Source organism: Sinohyriopsis cumingii, chromosome 5 (genome assembly GCF_028554795.1).
Source record: "Sinohyriopsis cumingii isolate HCF-2022 chromosome 5, ASM2855479v2, whole genome shotgun sequence".
Taxonomy (NCBI): domain Eukaryota; kingdom Metazoa; phylum Mollusca; class Bivalvia; order Unionida; family Unionidae; genus Sinohyriopsis; species Sinohyriopsis cumingii.
This window is the reverse complement of record NC_142965.1, coordinates 20,795,062-20,811,083: the sequence shown is the minus strand read 5'-3', so window position 1 is coordinate 20,811,083 and position 16,022 is coordinate 20,795,062. Positions and strand designations below refer to the sequence as shown.

At 33.6% G+C, this 16,022-nt stretch overlaps 1 protein-coding gene across 2 annotated transcripts in view; it reads left to right on the top strand.

Annotated features, from left to right (window-relative positions):
- Positions 1-16,022, top strand: part of LOC149798754 (glutamate-rich protein 6-like) — a 107,759-nt gene that overhangs the window by 20,429 nt on the left and 71,308 nt on the right. For both annotated transcript variants that reach the window (XM_089957628.1, XM_089957627.1), the window contains exons 6-8: positions 9,428-9,591; positions 11,237-11,290; positions 15,517-15,620. In XM_089957628.1, coding sequence (XP_089813754.1) covers positions 9,428-9,591; positions 11,237-11,290; positions 15,517-15,620 — 322 coding nt within the window. The remainder of the gene's footprint in view (positions 1-9,427; positions 9,592-11,236; positions 11,291-15,516; positions 15,621-16,022) is intronic.

Below are 16,022 nucleotides of genomic sequence, written 5' to 3'. Positions count from 1 at the left end.
CTCCGCTGAGTGTCTTGTTCTACAGTATATTTATTATGTAAATCCAGTAAGTCAAAGATCAATCATTGAAATACTTGGCATCACTTGATTGACTTATTCATGTTAGCTGTGAGCCATTCTCTTGTCTGGGACCTGGGCAAACTTAGATGAACCAGACTAAAAATGAGGAAAACAAAGGTTGCAAACTTGACACAGTAAAGCATATTTCTTTATCAAACTTTTGAAAGTCTTTTGTGGTACACATCACTAAAACTGCAGAAACTAACTGAGTCCATAATTGTCTCTTTATAATGAATATAAAAACAAATAATTTTGGTACTGCCTAGCCTGGTATAAATGTTGAAGTTGACTGTAAAGGTTGCAATGTGTTTCTCCTTCTTGTGTACATTTATTGACTGACCACCACATAAATTTCTGATAGTGGTCATTTAGTGACTGACCACCACCTAAATTCCTAATACAGTGGTCAGTTAATGACTGATCACCACCAAATTTCCTAATACAGTGGTCATTTAGTGATTGAACACTACCTAAATTCCTAATACAGTGGTCATTTTACAGCTGACCACCACTTAAATTTGTAATACAGTGGTCATTTAGTGACTGACCACCACCTAAATTCCTAATGCAGTGGTCATTTTACAGCTGACCACCACTTAAATTCCTAAGTCGGTGGTCATTTAGTGACTGACCACCACCTAAATTCCTAATGCAGTGGTCATTTACTATAACACTTTTCTGGAGAATAATAAAAGGAGACTATGTTATACCATCTTTTACATAAATATTCAAACCTCAATTTTTCAGACCATATTTAATAATTGGAAATAATTTTCAATAGTGCATACAATTTCCAGACACCCAGCATGCATTTAAACAGATAGAAACAAAATTAATGGTGGAATATAAACTAAGGAATGTTTTAGGAATGTTTTATCCACACAAAACAGGTGATGGAACAGATAACTAAATGACTATTACACCTTGAAACTGATTACCCTAATATGGCCAAGTTCTTCTGGTCTTCCCTGGCTGAGCTACTTTTTGTGTTTGTATTGCTTGCTCATCAGATCATGACATGCCACACAAAAAGTGCAATTGCTTTACTGCTAAACCCCACCTCAACACCGTTGTGTTTGTAAAAACACAATTTCTAGTCGATCATGTAAAAAAATAGAGATATATTTTGACACCATGATACAGCTTAATAAGCATTAAAAAGTCATGATTTGGATACTGTCGTGCTTAATGCTCATGGAAAGTTGTCACCACTGGGTAGTTTATACAGTGTTATGTGTATCTGTTAAGCATTAAAAAGTCATGATTCAGATAGTGTCATGCTTAATGCTCATGGAAAATTGTCACCACTAGGTAGTTTATACAGTGTAAAATATGTATATCTATTAAGCATGAAAAAGTCATGATTCAGATAGTGTCATGCTTAATGCTTATGGAAAATTGTCACCACTGGGTAGTTTATACAGTGTAAAATATGTATATCTATTAAGCATTAAAAAGTTATGATAGAGTCATGCTTAATGCTCATGGAAAATTGTCACCACTGGGTAGTTTATACAGGGTAAAATATGTATTTCTATTAAGCATTAAAAAGTTATGATAGTGTCATGCTTAATGCTCATGGAAAATTGTCACCACTGAGTAGTTTATACAGTGTAAAATATGTATATCTATTAAGCATTAAAAAGTCATGACTCAGATAGTGTCATGCTTAATGCTTATGGAAAATTGTCACCACTGGGTAGTTTATACAGTGTAAAATATGTATATCTATTAAGCATTAAAAAGTCATGATTCGGATAGTGTCATGCTTAATGCTTATGGAAAATTGTCACCACTGGGTAGTTTATACAGTGTAAAATATGTATATCTATTAAGCATTAAAAAGTTATGATAGTGTCATGCTTAATGCTCATGGAAAATTGTCACCACTGGGTAGTTTATACAGTGTAAAATATGTATATCTATTAAGCATGAAAAAGTCATGATTCAGATAGTGTCATGCTTAATGCTTATGGAAAATTCTCACCACTGGGTAGTTTATACAGTGTAAAATATGTATATCTATTAAGCATTAAAAAGTTATGATAGTGTCATGCTTAATGCTCATGGAAAATTGTCACCACTGGGTAGTTTATACAGTGTAAAATATGTATATCTGTTAAGCATTAAAAAGTTTTGATAGTGTCATGCTTAATGCTCATGGAACATTGTCACCACTGGGTAGTTTATACAGTGTAAAATATGTGTATCTATTAAGCATGAAAAAGTCATGATTCAGATAGTGTCATGCTTAATGCTCATGGAACTTTGTCACCACTGGGTAGTTTATACAGTGTAAAATATGTACTTCTATTAAGCATTAAAAAGTTATGATAGTGTCATGCTTAATGCTCATGGAAAATTCTCACCACTGGGTAGTTTATACAGTGTAAAATATGTATTTCTATTAAGCATTAAAAAGTTATGATAGTGTCATGCTTAATGCTCATGGAAAATTGTCACCACTGGGTAGTTTATACAGTGTAAAATATGTATATCTATTAAGCATTAAAAAGTTATGATAGTGTCATGCTTAATGCTTATGGAAAATTGTCACCACTGGGTAGTTTATACAGTGTAAAATATGTATATCTATTAAGCATTAAAAAGTCATGATTCAGATAGTGTCATGCTTAATGCTTATGGAAAATTGTCACCACTGGGTAGTTTATACAGTGTAAAATATGTATATCTATTAAGCATTAAAATGTTATGATAGTGTCATGCTTAATGCTCATGGAAAATTGTCACCACTGGGTAGTTTATACAGTGTAAAATATGTATATCTATTAAGCATGAAAAAGTCATGATTCAGATAGTGTCATGCTTAATGCTTATGGAAAATTGTCACCACTGGGTAGTTTATACAGTGTAAAATATGTATATCTGTTAAGCATTAAAAAGTTATGATAGTGTCATGCTTAATGCTCATGGAAAATTGTCACCACTGGGTAGTTTATACAGTGTAAAATATGTATATCTATTAAGCATTAAAAAGTTATGATAGTGTCATGCTTAATGCTCATGGAACATTGTCACCACTGGGTAGTTTATACAGTGTAAAATATGTGTATCTATTAAGCATGAAAAAGTCATGATTCAGATAGTGTCATGCTTAATGCTCATGGAACTTTGTCACCACTGGGTAGTTTATACAGTGTAAAATATGTATTTCTATTAAGCATTAAAAAGTTATGATAGTGTCATGCTTAATGCTCATGGAAAATTCTCACCACTGGGTAGTTTATACAGTGTAAAATATGTATTTCTATTAAGCATTAAAAAGTTATGATAGTGTCATGCTTAATGCTCATGGAAAATTGTCACCACTGGGTAGTTTATACAGTGTAAAATATGTATATCTATTAAGCATGAAAAAGTCATGATTCGGATAGTGTCATGCTTAATGCTTATGGAAAATTTTCACCACTGGGTAGTTTATACAGTGTAAAATATGTATATCTATTAAGCATTAAAAAGCCATGATTTTGTATTTGCTAGGTCTTTCAGCTTTATAATAATAAAAATAATAAATACTTTATTTTATGAGGGTATCTCAGTATAATGTACTATTCTCCACTGAGGCCTTCAGGATATGTTAAGCTTTGAAGTCCAAAGTATACATTGAAACACTTTATTGTTGAGGTAACAAAACTTCTTCACTTGGGGTAAAGGTAAATATCGATTTGTACTTAATTTTATGGATCTATCATTTATACAACAAAAAAGATGTATATGTCTCTGTAAACGATTATATCGACATTCATTTCCATGTATTTACACATTTATTTAAGATGAATGAGCCTATCAGTTCCATACTAGTTGATTTCTTGGAATTGAACTTTTTCAGTTCACTTACTACATCTACATATGTCATAAATGGAATAGTGAATACATTTCAGGAATTTTTGACCTAATAATGTCTTATACCTTTGTATTTTTATTTAGTATTTGATATGTTGAATTTACATTTGTACATTTAATGAAGTGCTCATTTAATATGTTAACATTTTATAGTTGATTTTGGATCATGCTGTTCTGTTTTGGAGTAAATTCCTTCATAATTTTCCACATTTCTTTTGGATTTTCTGCATTTTCAACAGTTTTAAAAGACTTTCTCTGAGCAGACTGAATCATAGCAGGACATATGTTATGCCAGGGTTTGTAGTAATGTTAATCCTTGACTTTATGAAAATAGTCTGTTCTGTCTCACTGCATTGATTTCTGTTATGAGCCATGTTGAGCTTGAAGGATGTTTCTCTCTTTTTGTATTATGGAAGCCTGTTGATCTAAAACTGTTCGTGATAGTGTACCAAATTTCAAGTGCTTCATGGATTTATTTTTTTTTGCACATTTCCTACATACTTGTAAATGAGGTTGGAATTTAAAAATTGAAATGAAAATCTTTTGTGCATTGAATTTTTATAAGCATCTGTTGTGTGAGATAGCCTAAAGTTTTTGCATCACATGTATCTTTACTGTTTGCTTTGCATGTACAGTCAAACTTGAGCTTTACTATAGCAATATCTGTCATTTATAATCACAGTCATCATGTATGGATCAACTTTCTTATCTCATTGCATTGTCATGAATAACCACCTGCAGAATTCAAACAGCAGCCAATATTTTTTTAAAAGATATTTATAAAGATAAAGAATTTTTTTAATCTTTAGGCAAAAATAACTGATTCAGACAATTGTAATAAGATATAAACACCACTGACCTTTATTTAATCTTTTGTAACCATGACTGCTTAGGACAATCTGCTAGCAAAGTTCTAAACAAGACTTGGATGTACTTGTCAGTTCAATGATTGATATTGTTTCATTTTCTTTGGCAAAAATCACACAACTTGTTTAATGTGACGATTTGAAACATTCTTAAAAAGCAACACTGTAGCAGTTGAGTACGTTGTTTGTCATTGGAGTCTATATATAATAGTGGTTGAGTACGTTGTTTGTCATTGGAGTCTATACATAATAGCAGTTCAGTACGTTGTTTGTCATTGGCGTCTATACATAATAGCAGTTCAGTACATTGTTTGTCATTGGAGTCTATACATAATAGCAGTTGAGTACGTTGTTTGTCATTGGAGTCTATATATAATAGCAGTTGAGTATGTTGTTTGTCATTGGAGTCTATATATAATAGCAGTTCAGTATGTTGTTTGTCATTGGAGTCTATACATAATAGCAGTTGAGTACGTTGTTTGTCATTGGAGTCTATATATAATAGCGGTTCAGTATGCTGTAGCTGTAATACAGATAGGATCATGGTCACTGTAATACAGATAGGATAATGGTCACTGTAATACAGATAGGATAATGATCACTGTAATACAGATAGGATAATGATCTTTGTAATACAGATATGATAATGATCACTGTAATACAGATAGGATAATGATCACTGTAATACATTTAGTATCATGGTCACTGTAATACAGATAGTATCATGGTCACTGTAATACAGATAGGATAATGGTAACTGTAATACAGATAGGATAATGGTCACTGTAATACAGATACGATAATGATCACTGTAATACAGATATGATAATGATCACTGTAATACAGATAGGATAATGGTCACTGTAATACAGATAGGATAATGATCACTGTAATACATATAGGATAATGATCTTTGTAATACAGATACAATAATGATCACTGTAATACAGATATGATAAAGGTCACTGTAATACAGATAGGATCATGATCACTGTAATACAGATAGGATCATGGTCACTGTAATACAGATAGGATCATGGTCACTGTAATACAGATAGGATAATGATCACTGTAATACATATAGGATGATGAACTTTGTAATACAGATATGATAATGATCACTGTAATACAGATATGATAAAGGTCACTGTAATACAGATAGGATCATGGTCACTGTAATACAGATAGGATCATGGTCACTGTAATATAGATAGGATCATGGTCACTGTAATACTGATATGATAATGGTCACTGTAATACAGATAGGATCATGGTCACTGTAATATAGATAGGATGATGGTCACTGTATTACTGATATGATAATGGTCACTAATACAGATATGATAATGGTCACTGTAATACAGATAAGATGATGGTCACTAATAAAGATAGGATCATTGTCACTGTAATACAGATAGGATCATGGTCACTGTAATACTAATAGGATAATGGTCTCTGTAATACAGATAGGATCATGGTCACTGTAATACTGATATGATAATGGTCACTAATACAGATATGATAATGGTCACTGTAATACAGATAAAATGATGGTCACTAATAAAGATACGATCATTGTCACTGTAATACAGATAGGATAATGGTCTCTGTAATACAGATAGGATAATGATCACTGTAATACAGATAGGATCATGGTCTCTGTAATACAGATAGGATGATGGTCACTGTAATACAGATAGGATGATGGTCACTGTAATACAGATAGGATCATTGTCACTGTAATACAGATATGATAAAGGTCACCATAATACAGATATGATAATGGTCACTATAATACAGATAGGATAATGATCACTGTAATACAGATATGATAATGATCACTGTAATACAGACAGGATAATGATCACTGTAATACAGACAGGATAATGATCACTGTAATACAGACAGGATAATGATCACTGTAATACAGACAGGATAATGATCACTGTAATACAGATATGATAATGGTCACTATAATACAGATATGATAAAGGTCACCATAATACAGATACGATAATGGTCACCATAATACAGATATGATAATGGTCACTATAATACAGATAGGATAATGATCACGATAATACAGATAGGATAATGATCACTGTAATACAGATAGGATAATGATCACTGTAATACAGATAGGATAATGATCACTATAATACAGATAGGATAATGATCACTGTAATACAGATATGATAATGATCACTATAATACAGATAGGATAATGGTCACTGTAATACAGATAGGATAATGATCACTATAATACAGATAGGATAATGATCACTATAATACAGATAGGATAATGATCACTGTAATACAGATAGGATAATGATCACTATAATACAGATAGGATAATGATCACTGTAATACAGATAGGATAATGATCACTGTAATACAGATAGGATAATGATCACTATAATACAGATAGGATAATGATCACTGTAATACAGATAGGATAATGATCACTGTAATACAGATAGGATAATGATCACTGTAATACAGATAGGATAATGATCACTGTAATACAGATAGGATAATGATCACTATAATACAGATAGGATAATGATCACTGTAATACAGATATGATAATGATCACTATAATACAGATAGGATAATGGTCACTGTAATACAGATAGAATAATGATCACTATAATACAGATAGGATAATGATCACTGTAATACAGATAGGATAATGATCACTATAATACAGATAGGATAATGATCACTATAATACAGATAGGATAATGATCACTATAATACAGATAGGATAATGATCACTGTAATACAGATAGGATAATGATCACTGTAATACAGATAGGATAATGATCACTGTAATACAGATAGGATAATGATCACTGTAATACAGATAGGATAATGATCACTATAATACAGATAGGATAATGATCACTATAATACAGATAGGATAATGATCACTGTAATAGAACAAAGTTATAATTATGATGTGGTCAAGGAGTTTATCTTGAAGAGTTATGAGATCGTGCCTGAGACTTATCGACAGAGATTTAGAAACTGTAGAAAAGAAACTAGTCCGACTCATTTTGAGTTTGCGTGATTTAAAGAGCAACTGTTTAATAGGAGGTTCATGGCCAAGATTATGATAACCTCAGACAACTCATTGATTGGAGAGTTTGAAAATGGTGTCAGTAAGGATGTTAAGACCTGCCTTTATCAGAAAAAGGTTGACTTTTTAGAAAATGCAGCTACTGCAGCTGATTACTATTCTTTTACTCACAATGTTTCATTTGTTAATAAATCTTCCTCTCAGCCAGTTTTTGCTAAACCCCCTCCAAAGAAACCATGTCAGCCTCTTGCAAGCACTTCCAAATCTCAAACTGGTACATTACTATTAGGAATCAAACTTCTTATAAGATTGATAAGAATTCCTTATCTCTTCCTATGTACACTTATTGCAAGAAGAAATGGCATGCTATTTCTGATTGCTATAGATTGAAATTTAGGTGACAGAATAAAGACAGAGCTGTTCCAAATGCTCTTGTTTCTAAGACATTAATGTCACAGTCATGTATTGAAAGAAATAGGTTTTTTGGGTGTGGCGAACCCCAGTCTGATTTTATTATGAGGAATTATGACCTATATATGTTGAAAGGTTCTTTATCACTTGTTGTTGATTATGCCAAGCCTATTCCTATTAAATATTAAGAGACGTGGGAGCTTCTCAGAGTTTATTATTTTCAAGTACTTTGCCTTTTTCTGAGAAGTCTTTGTCTAGCTAAAGTATTCTTATTTAGGGAGTAGATTGTGGATTTATAAGTATTCCTTTTCATTGTGTTAATTTGTAATGAGATGAAGTCTCAGGACCTGTAATCATAGGAGTGTGACTTCTTTGCCCCAAGGTGTTCATTTATTACTAGGTAATGACATAATTGGAGATAAGCTCATTCTTAATCCTCTTGTAACTGACAAGCCTTTTTGGACCCAAGAGTTGATCTTATTAAATTGAAATCCCTGGATTATATCCAGCATGTGCAGTTACTAGAGCTGTTGCAAAGAAATCTCTTCAGAAGGAAGTTGATTAGGAATTTATTCCTTTATCTGACATATATTGGTCAGGCTTTTAATGCGGTAACTTTTGCTCCTAGCATGGATCAGTCAGGTAGAATTGATTACGTTGATACTCTTTTTACTTTTCATTCTCCGAATTCTAATTAGGGTGAGAGAAGAAAATAACTAGTTGTCTCACGGGAACAAGGTCATGAGATCTCATGTTTGTTTCAGAGGGCTATTAGTGAAACTGAAGCTACACAAGTACCAACTTTTTATTTTGTGCAAAAGGGAGTCCTTATGAAGAAATGGAGGCCACCTGCTGGTGATGAGTGGTCAGTAAGCTATCATATTGTTGTTTCTAAGTCAGATCAATAGGAAATTCTTAGTCTGGTCATTTAGGAGTCAGTGGCAGACAGTAGGATAAAATGATTACAAGAACAGGGTAATTGAATGAGGTTATGTCTAAGAAAATGGTTAGTCACATTTGTCTTGAAAGTATTCAGTGATGCAAGAGCCATGGGCATTCACATGGAAAGAATCCTCCACATGTCATCCTTGAATAATTCTTGGAAAAAATAAATAACCTATTCTGCTGTTGGTTTCATTTTTAGTGCACAACGTTCGGAGTCTCCAGCCACAACTGAGAAGTTCAGACGGAAGACCTTTGATGGGCAAGAACTGAACTTTGTTACCCTTGATACACAGACAGATTGGGACTGGGTGTACTATGTCAGAGAAACAGGAAACTACAGGTCCTCAGTCAGTACAACTGAAGGTAACTGCTGTAGTCCAATTATTAAACAACCTACTTGAACATATAAATTGTAGCTTTATAACAAAGCTGTGCCTTCATTAGGGAGATACAAATACATCAAATATGCAATTTTGGGGCTTACCATTTTATGGAATGAACATCTGAGATGGGAAGGACTGCTATATATAAAGACTGGTACCCCTTAGAACAGACCCTAATATTGCAAATTACATAAATAAATTGTACTTTGAATGTTGATGTGACATAGGCAGCTCTCACCAGTTATTTTGTACTTTTGAGAGAGTGACGTAGGTAAGGTGAAGTTGTTTGCATTTGTAACATGCACAATAGAGATAATGTTGGCATACCTCTATGTTACTTTTATGTAATGTGGCTGACATTTCTTTGGATACTGTACTTGTGGAAATTGTACATGATCTAAGCACATGGTACAACAAAATGGATGCTCCCCTGTACTTGACAAATTAGCCAAAATTAATCAAAAGTACACTAACTTTAGCAGTTATTAAAATAGGGAAAACGAATTTTGCTGAAGTAGACAATAGCAGCTACAGAAAGTGCAATGAACCAATTACAAAATATCTGAAAAGTAAAAAAAAAGTTATCGGCTCTTTTTTCTACAATTTACAGGAAGTGAAAATGACCATGTGGAGCTAGCAGTTTTTTTATACAAGCACATCTTAAGCGAGCCCAAACTGTATACTCTAGAACCTAAATTACACTCATCAATTATATATCAAATTAAAGGGAATTAAAAGTTCTTTTAACTGCACCTAAGATATACAAAGTCTTTATTATATAGCTGGTATAACCAGTGAAGAAATCCTGGGAAATTCTTTTCCTTAAAATTCTAACCCTATGCAAAATATGAAACTGTAGAGCGCCACCATACTCAAGGAGTTTCAGACCTCCATGGTATATATTGTACAGTACACATCTCATTATTCAGTATGGATATATGCACCACATATACACACTGATTACAGTCAATTGATTTTGATCAGAATATTACCAGTGTGATATCTGTCAGGGAGATGCAAACAAAAACCCCAGCTTGTGATCTGGTGAATTTCCGCTGTAAAAAAACAAACAATGCACTCATATTTCTGTGGTTACCGTAACAGCTGTGTAAAATATTTAAGTTTTAGTCACTATTTGGCAAAATGTTCTTATTTAGGAGGGAAAAAGCAGCGTGCATAAGTGTCTTCTGTTTTTTAGTATAGTTGTGTTACATGTTCAATGAGTGGAAGTTCTCAACATAAACTAAGTGTTTGTATTTATTCAGAATTTTTTTTACTTTTGTGCCAACATTATGATGTAATTTTTTCAAAGATAAATGACCTTTCTATACTGAATTGTAAAAGATTGTATTCCATCATTTCTTATTGACTCAGCATATCTTGTATTCCATTATTTATTATTGACTCAATATACCTTGTATTCCGTTATTTATTATTGACTCATTGTAGCTTGTATTCCATTATTTATTATTGACTCATTGTAGCTTGTATTCCGTTATTTATTATTGACTCAATGTAGTTTGTATTCCATTATTTATTATTGAGTAAATGTAGAATCTGACTGATAATTCCTAATTAACAATAGTGTCTTTAACACTTTACATGTAAAAATGTTGCTATAACAGATGAAGCAAAGAGTCCTGGTGGGAGCCCAAGGCTTGCTGGTGCTGGTAAAACAGGTAAAAAGGATTGTTTATAGAATAATAGAATCCAGTATATGCAATAATGTGTGATAGGGACATTACACCTGAATGTCAGAATTTATATTCATTATATGCAATGGTGTGCAATAGGGAAATCCCACCTGAATGTCAGAATTTATATTCATTATATGCAGTGGTGTGCAATAGGGAAATCCCACCTGAATGTCAGAATTTATATTCATTATATGCAATGGTGTGCAATAGGAAATCCCACCTGAATGTCAGAATTTGTAGGCAGAAATGAAGCTTTGCAGAGTTCCTGCCAACAAATTCTATTCCTGAGCGTGAGATTTTCCTATCCCTACACCAGTGGATATGATGGATTATTTTTCTGTCATTTCTCACCAGAAACTTTTAAGTGTGAGATTTTCCTACTCTGTATCAGTGCATGGATGGATTATATTTCTGTCATTTCTCATCAGGAAATAGTGTTGGAATTTCCTACCTCACACTAATGCATATGATAGATAATGTTTGTTCTATTTCTCACCAGGAAATACGGTTGCAAAAAGTAAAGTTAGCATATCATTGGTATAGATATAGGTTTAGAAGTACAGACTGGTATACATATAGTTTTAGAAGAACATAGTGTATAGATACAGCTTTAGAAGTACACAGTGGTATAGATACAGCTTTAAAAGTACACAGTGGTATAGATACAGCTTTAAAAGTACACAGTGGTATAGATACAGCTTTAGAAGTACACAGTGGTATAGATACAGCTTTAAAAGTACACAGTGGTATAGATACATCTTTGGAAGTACACAGTGGTATAGATACAGCTTTAAAAGTACACAGTGGTATAGATACAGCTTTAAAAGTACACAGTGGTATAGATACAGCTTTAGAAGTACACAGTGGTATAGATACAGCTTTAGAAGTACACAGTGGTATAGATACAGCTTTAAAAGTACACAGTGGTATAGATACATCTTTAGAAGTACGGAGTGGTATAGATACAGCTTTAGAAGTACACAGTGGTTTAGGTACCATTTAGAAGTACACAGTGGTTTAGGTACCATTTAGAAGTACACAGTGGTTTAGGTACCATTTAGAAGTACACAGTGGTTTAGGTACCATTTAGAAGTACACAGTGGTATAGTTACAGCTGTACAAGTACAGAATGTTATAGAGGTAGCTTTAGAAGTACAGAGTGGTATAGATACAGCTTTAGAAATACACAGTGGTTTAGGTACCGCTTTAGAAGTACACAGTGGTATAGTTACAGCTTTAGAAGTACACATTGGTATAGATACAGCTTTAGAAGTACATCGTGGAATTGATACAACTTTAGAAGTAGTTGTTGTTGTAGGGTTTAACGCCATTTTTCAGCACACGATAGGCCATACATGGTGGCCAGTATTAATGGTGGAGGAAGAACCAGGGAAAACCCCGGAAAGAACCACCGACCTACGAGAAGCTACTGGCAAGCTTTCTCACATACCCACATTAGCTGAATCCAAGACTCGAACCCATGCAGACAGAGGTGAGATGACAGTGAGATTTCCGTTATGGAAAGCGCTTTAGACCACTCAGTGACTCGGGGCCCCACTTTAGAAGTACAGAGTGGTATAGGTGTAGCTTTAGAAATACAAAGTGGTATAGCTGTAGCTTTAGAAATACAGTATAAAATTTGTTAGCATGTTGTACAACACAGCTTGTGGTATCCTTTGCTTTTCACTAAGAGGGTTGTGGTAGTCATACAGGCTTGGTTAAAACAATCCTCACTTTGATACTCAGTTATACTCATCACTTTGATACTCAGTTTTACTCATCACTTTGATACTCAGTTATACTCATGAGATTGACATATAATGGAAATCATGTAGGAAGTCAGTAAAAGTAGGACAGAAATGGAGGCTGCTAGTACATTCAGTTTTTTTCCAGTAATTCATCCTTCCAGTTTACAATATTTTCAGATACATTTTGATCAGAAAATCAAATAGTAATGAAAGAAGTTAGAGGGAAATCATCAGTTATTAAAATCAAGTGGACATCTTGTTGGACTGAGTGTTTCAAAAAGTGAGAGAGATTCAACATTTTTTACAATTTACAGTTGTTAAAAATGTATCAATTTGGAGGTCCCTGGGATTAGTTTAGTTAGTTTAGTGATATTAGGTAAAACTTTAGCATCATGTAAATGGGATTTGACTTGCCTTAGTGTGTCATCATTTACATATTTTGTTTGAAATGACAAAATAATGAATACAGACTGAAGTTTAGTTGATTCAGAGTTTTGTTTCATGACCATTATGATTTAAATAAGGTGTTTTGTAAGCTTGAATTCCAATGATGACCACTGATTGATGCAAAGTCAAGGTGGTTTTCAGAGAAATTTTGTTTGAGACTCTAATGATTGAACTCGTATAAGGGAAAATGGTCAAATTAAACTGGAGATACTGAAATCAAGAAATCTTGATTGGTAATTTCTTTCCATCAGCAAATATCATCTTGTTAATTCATGAAGCTTGTGGGCCAGCAATCTCTCTCTCTCTCTCTCTCTCTCTCTCTCTCTCTCTCATGTGCACATGCACAAATGCAAAAATATAGAAGTGTACACAGGCTCACACTAATACATATTTGTTATGCTGGTTCTATTACAAATGGGTCTAATGATTGGCCTAGGCCTGAAGTTTAATGATTGACATAGGCCTGATGTCTAATGATTGACTTAGGCCTGAAGTCTAATGAGTGGCCTAGGCCTGAAGTCTAATCATTGGCCTAGGCCTGACATCTAATGATTGGTCTAGGCCTGAAGTCTAATGATTGGTCTAGGCCTGAAGTCTAATAATCTGCTTAGGCCTGAAGTTTAATGATTGGCCTAGGCTTGAAGTCTGTTGTTTTTTGCTGTTTTGGGGTTTAACGCTATTTTTCAGCACACGATAGGCCATACATGGCGGCCAGTATTAATGGTGGAAGAAGAACCTGGGAAAACCCCGGAAAGAACCACCGACGCACGAGAAGCTACTGGCAAGCTTTCTCACATATCCACATTGGCTGAATCCGAGACTCGAACCGGCGCAGACAGAGATGAGATGGCAGTGATCCGTAGCAGAGAGTTCTTTAGACTACTCGGGGCCCCGTCCTGAAGTCTGATGATTGACCTAGGCCTAAAGTCTAATGAAATAACTGTGAATCTCTGATAAAGTATGGTCAGACTAATGCATTCATTAGTTAAAATTTAGGGAACTGTGATTGTACAGTTGGTCAAACAATGGACTTGTTATCAAAGGGTCATAGATTTGATACAGTCCCAGGTGATTCTTCATTGGCTGGCTTGGTGTGTCCTTTGGAAAGGCACTTAGCTCCCATATCCTTGGCATGCTATTGCATGATTGGCTGCATCGATGTGCCCATGGGACATGCACTTAGCTCCCATATCCTTGGCATGATTTTACCTGATTGGCTATATTGAAGTGCTGTACGGAAATGTTCTTAGCTCCAATATCCTTGGCATGATATTACCTGATTGTCTGCCTTGATGTGTCCTAGGGAAATGCCTTAGCTCACATATCCTTGGCATGCTGTTGCTTGATTGGCTGCCTTGATGTGCCCTAAGGAAATGTACTTAGATCCCATATCCTTGACATGATGTAGCCAAATGAAAAACTAAAAGTGCTGTTTAAACCAGCATCAATTAAAATGACTTATTCAATTTTTGTCTAATCTAAATTTCTATAAATATTCATTCAGATTTAAAACTTAGAGATTATGGTGATATTCATTTCAGATTTTTGTTAATCTTGATATTCTGGGGATCAATAAATAAAATTGAACAACATTTTGAAGGATAAGTAATGAAGGGTGGAATTGATTTCCTTAAATATGGATGTAAATAGTAATACTGAATAATATTTAGTGTATGTGAAACATAACATGTACAGTCAAACACCAATAATTCAATACTTCTTCGGAGATACTGATTTTATCCAGATAAATGATTGTTCACATAAATGAATGTAATACTAAAGAACAAGTAATAGGTCCAGGAAATATCAATGACCAAGATGAATGAAAAGTCAAGACATTTTTATAAAGATAATAAAGGTTTACTTGTAGTTAATGTTACAGAAATCTAAGTTTAATATAATGCAAATATTATTAAGTGATAATAATATAATGTAAATATTATAAAGTGATAATAATATAATGTAAATAGTGTTATAAGTGATAATAATTGCTTTATTTCATTTAATGTGCAGAAGAGGGAAAGTTGGATTATAGCACAGACACCCCTTTGCATCTCTTACCATTGAACGACGAGTATGGAATCCCCATATTGGAGCTTAGCAGTGACACAGATGATGTAAGTATCCATAATGACATACATCTTCAGTTGGGTCTGTGACTCATTCATAACTACCGTATTTACCGTATATGTTGGGACACCATATTTGTTGGGACACCATAAATTAATTTTAAAAGTAATTTTTTTGTGCACTATATGTTCTGGGACACATCGTTTTTTTTAGAGTTGTAATTTGTGGGACATCTTTTAAATCATTTGAAAATTACATGTCGGAAATTGCACTCCAGCTGAAATTTTATTTAAAAAAATTTAAAACTGTGTACTTGAGATAAATCTCTTTAATCCACTGCAGCATAATCTCATCAACACAACCCTTCTCCTGCACATGTACGATCTATTCTTTTGGTACATGAATATTTTTTTTAGCTTTCTCATACCGTGAAAAATTATTAGAGGCAG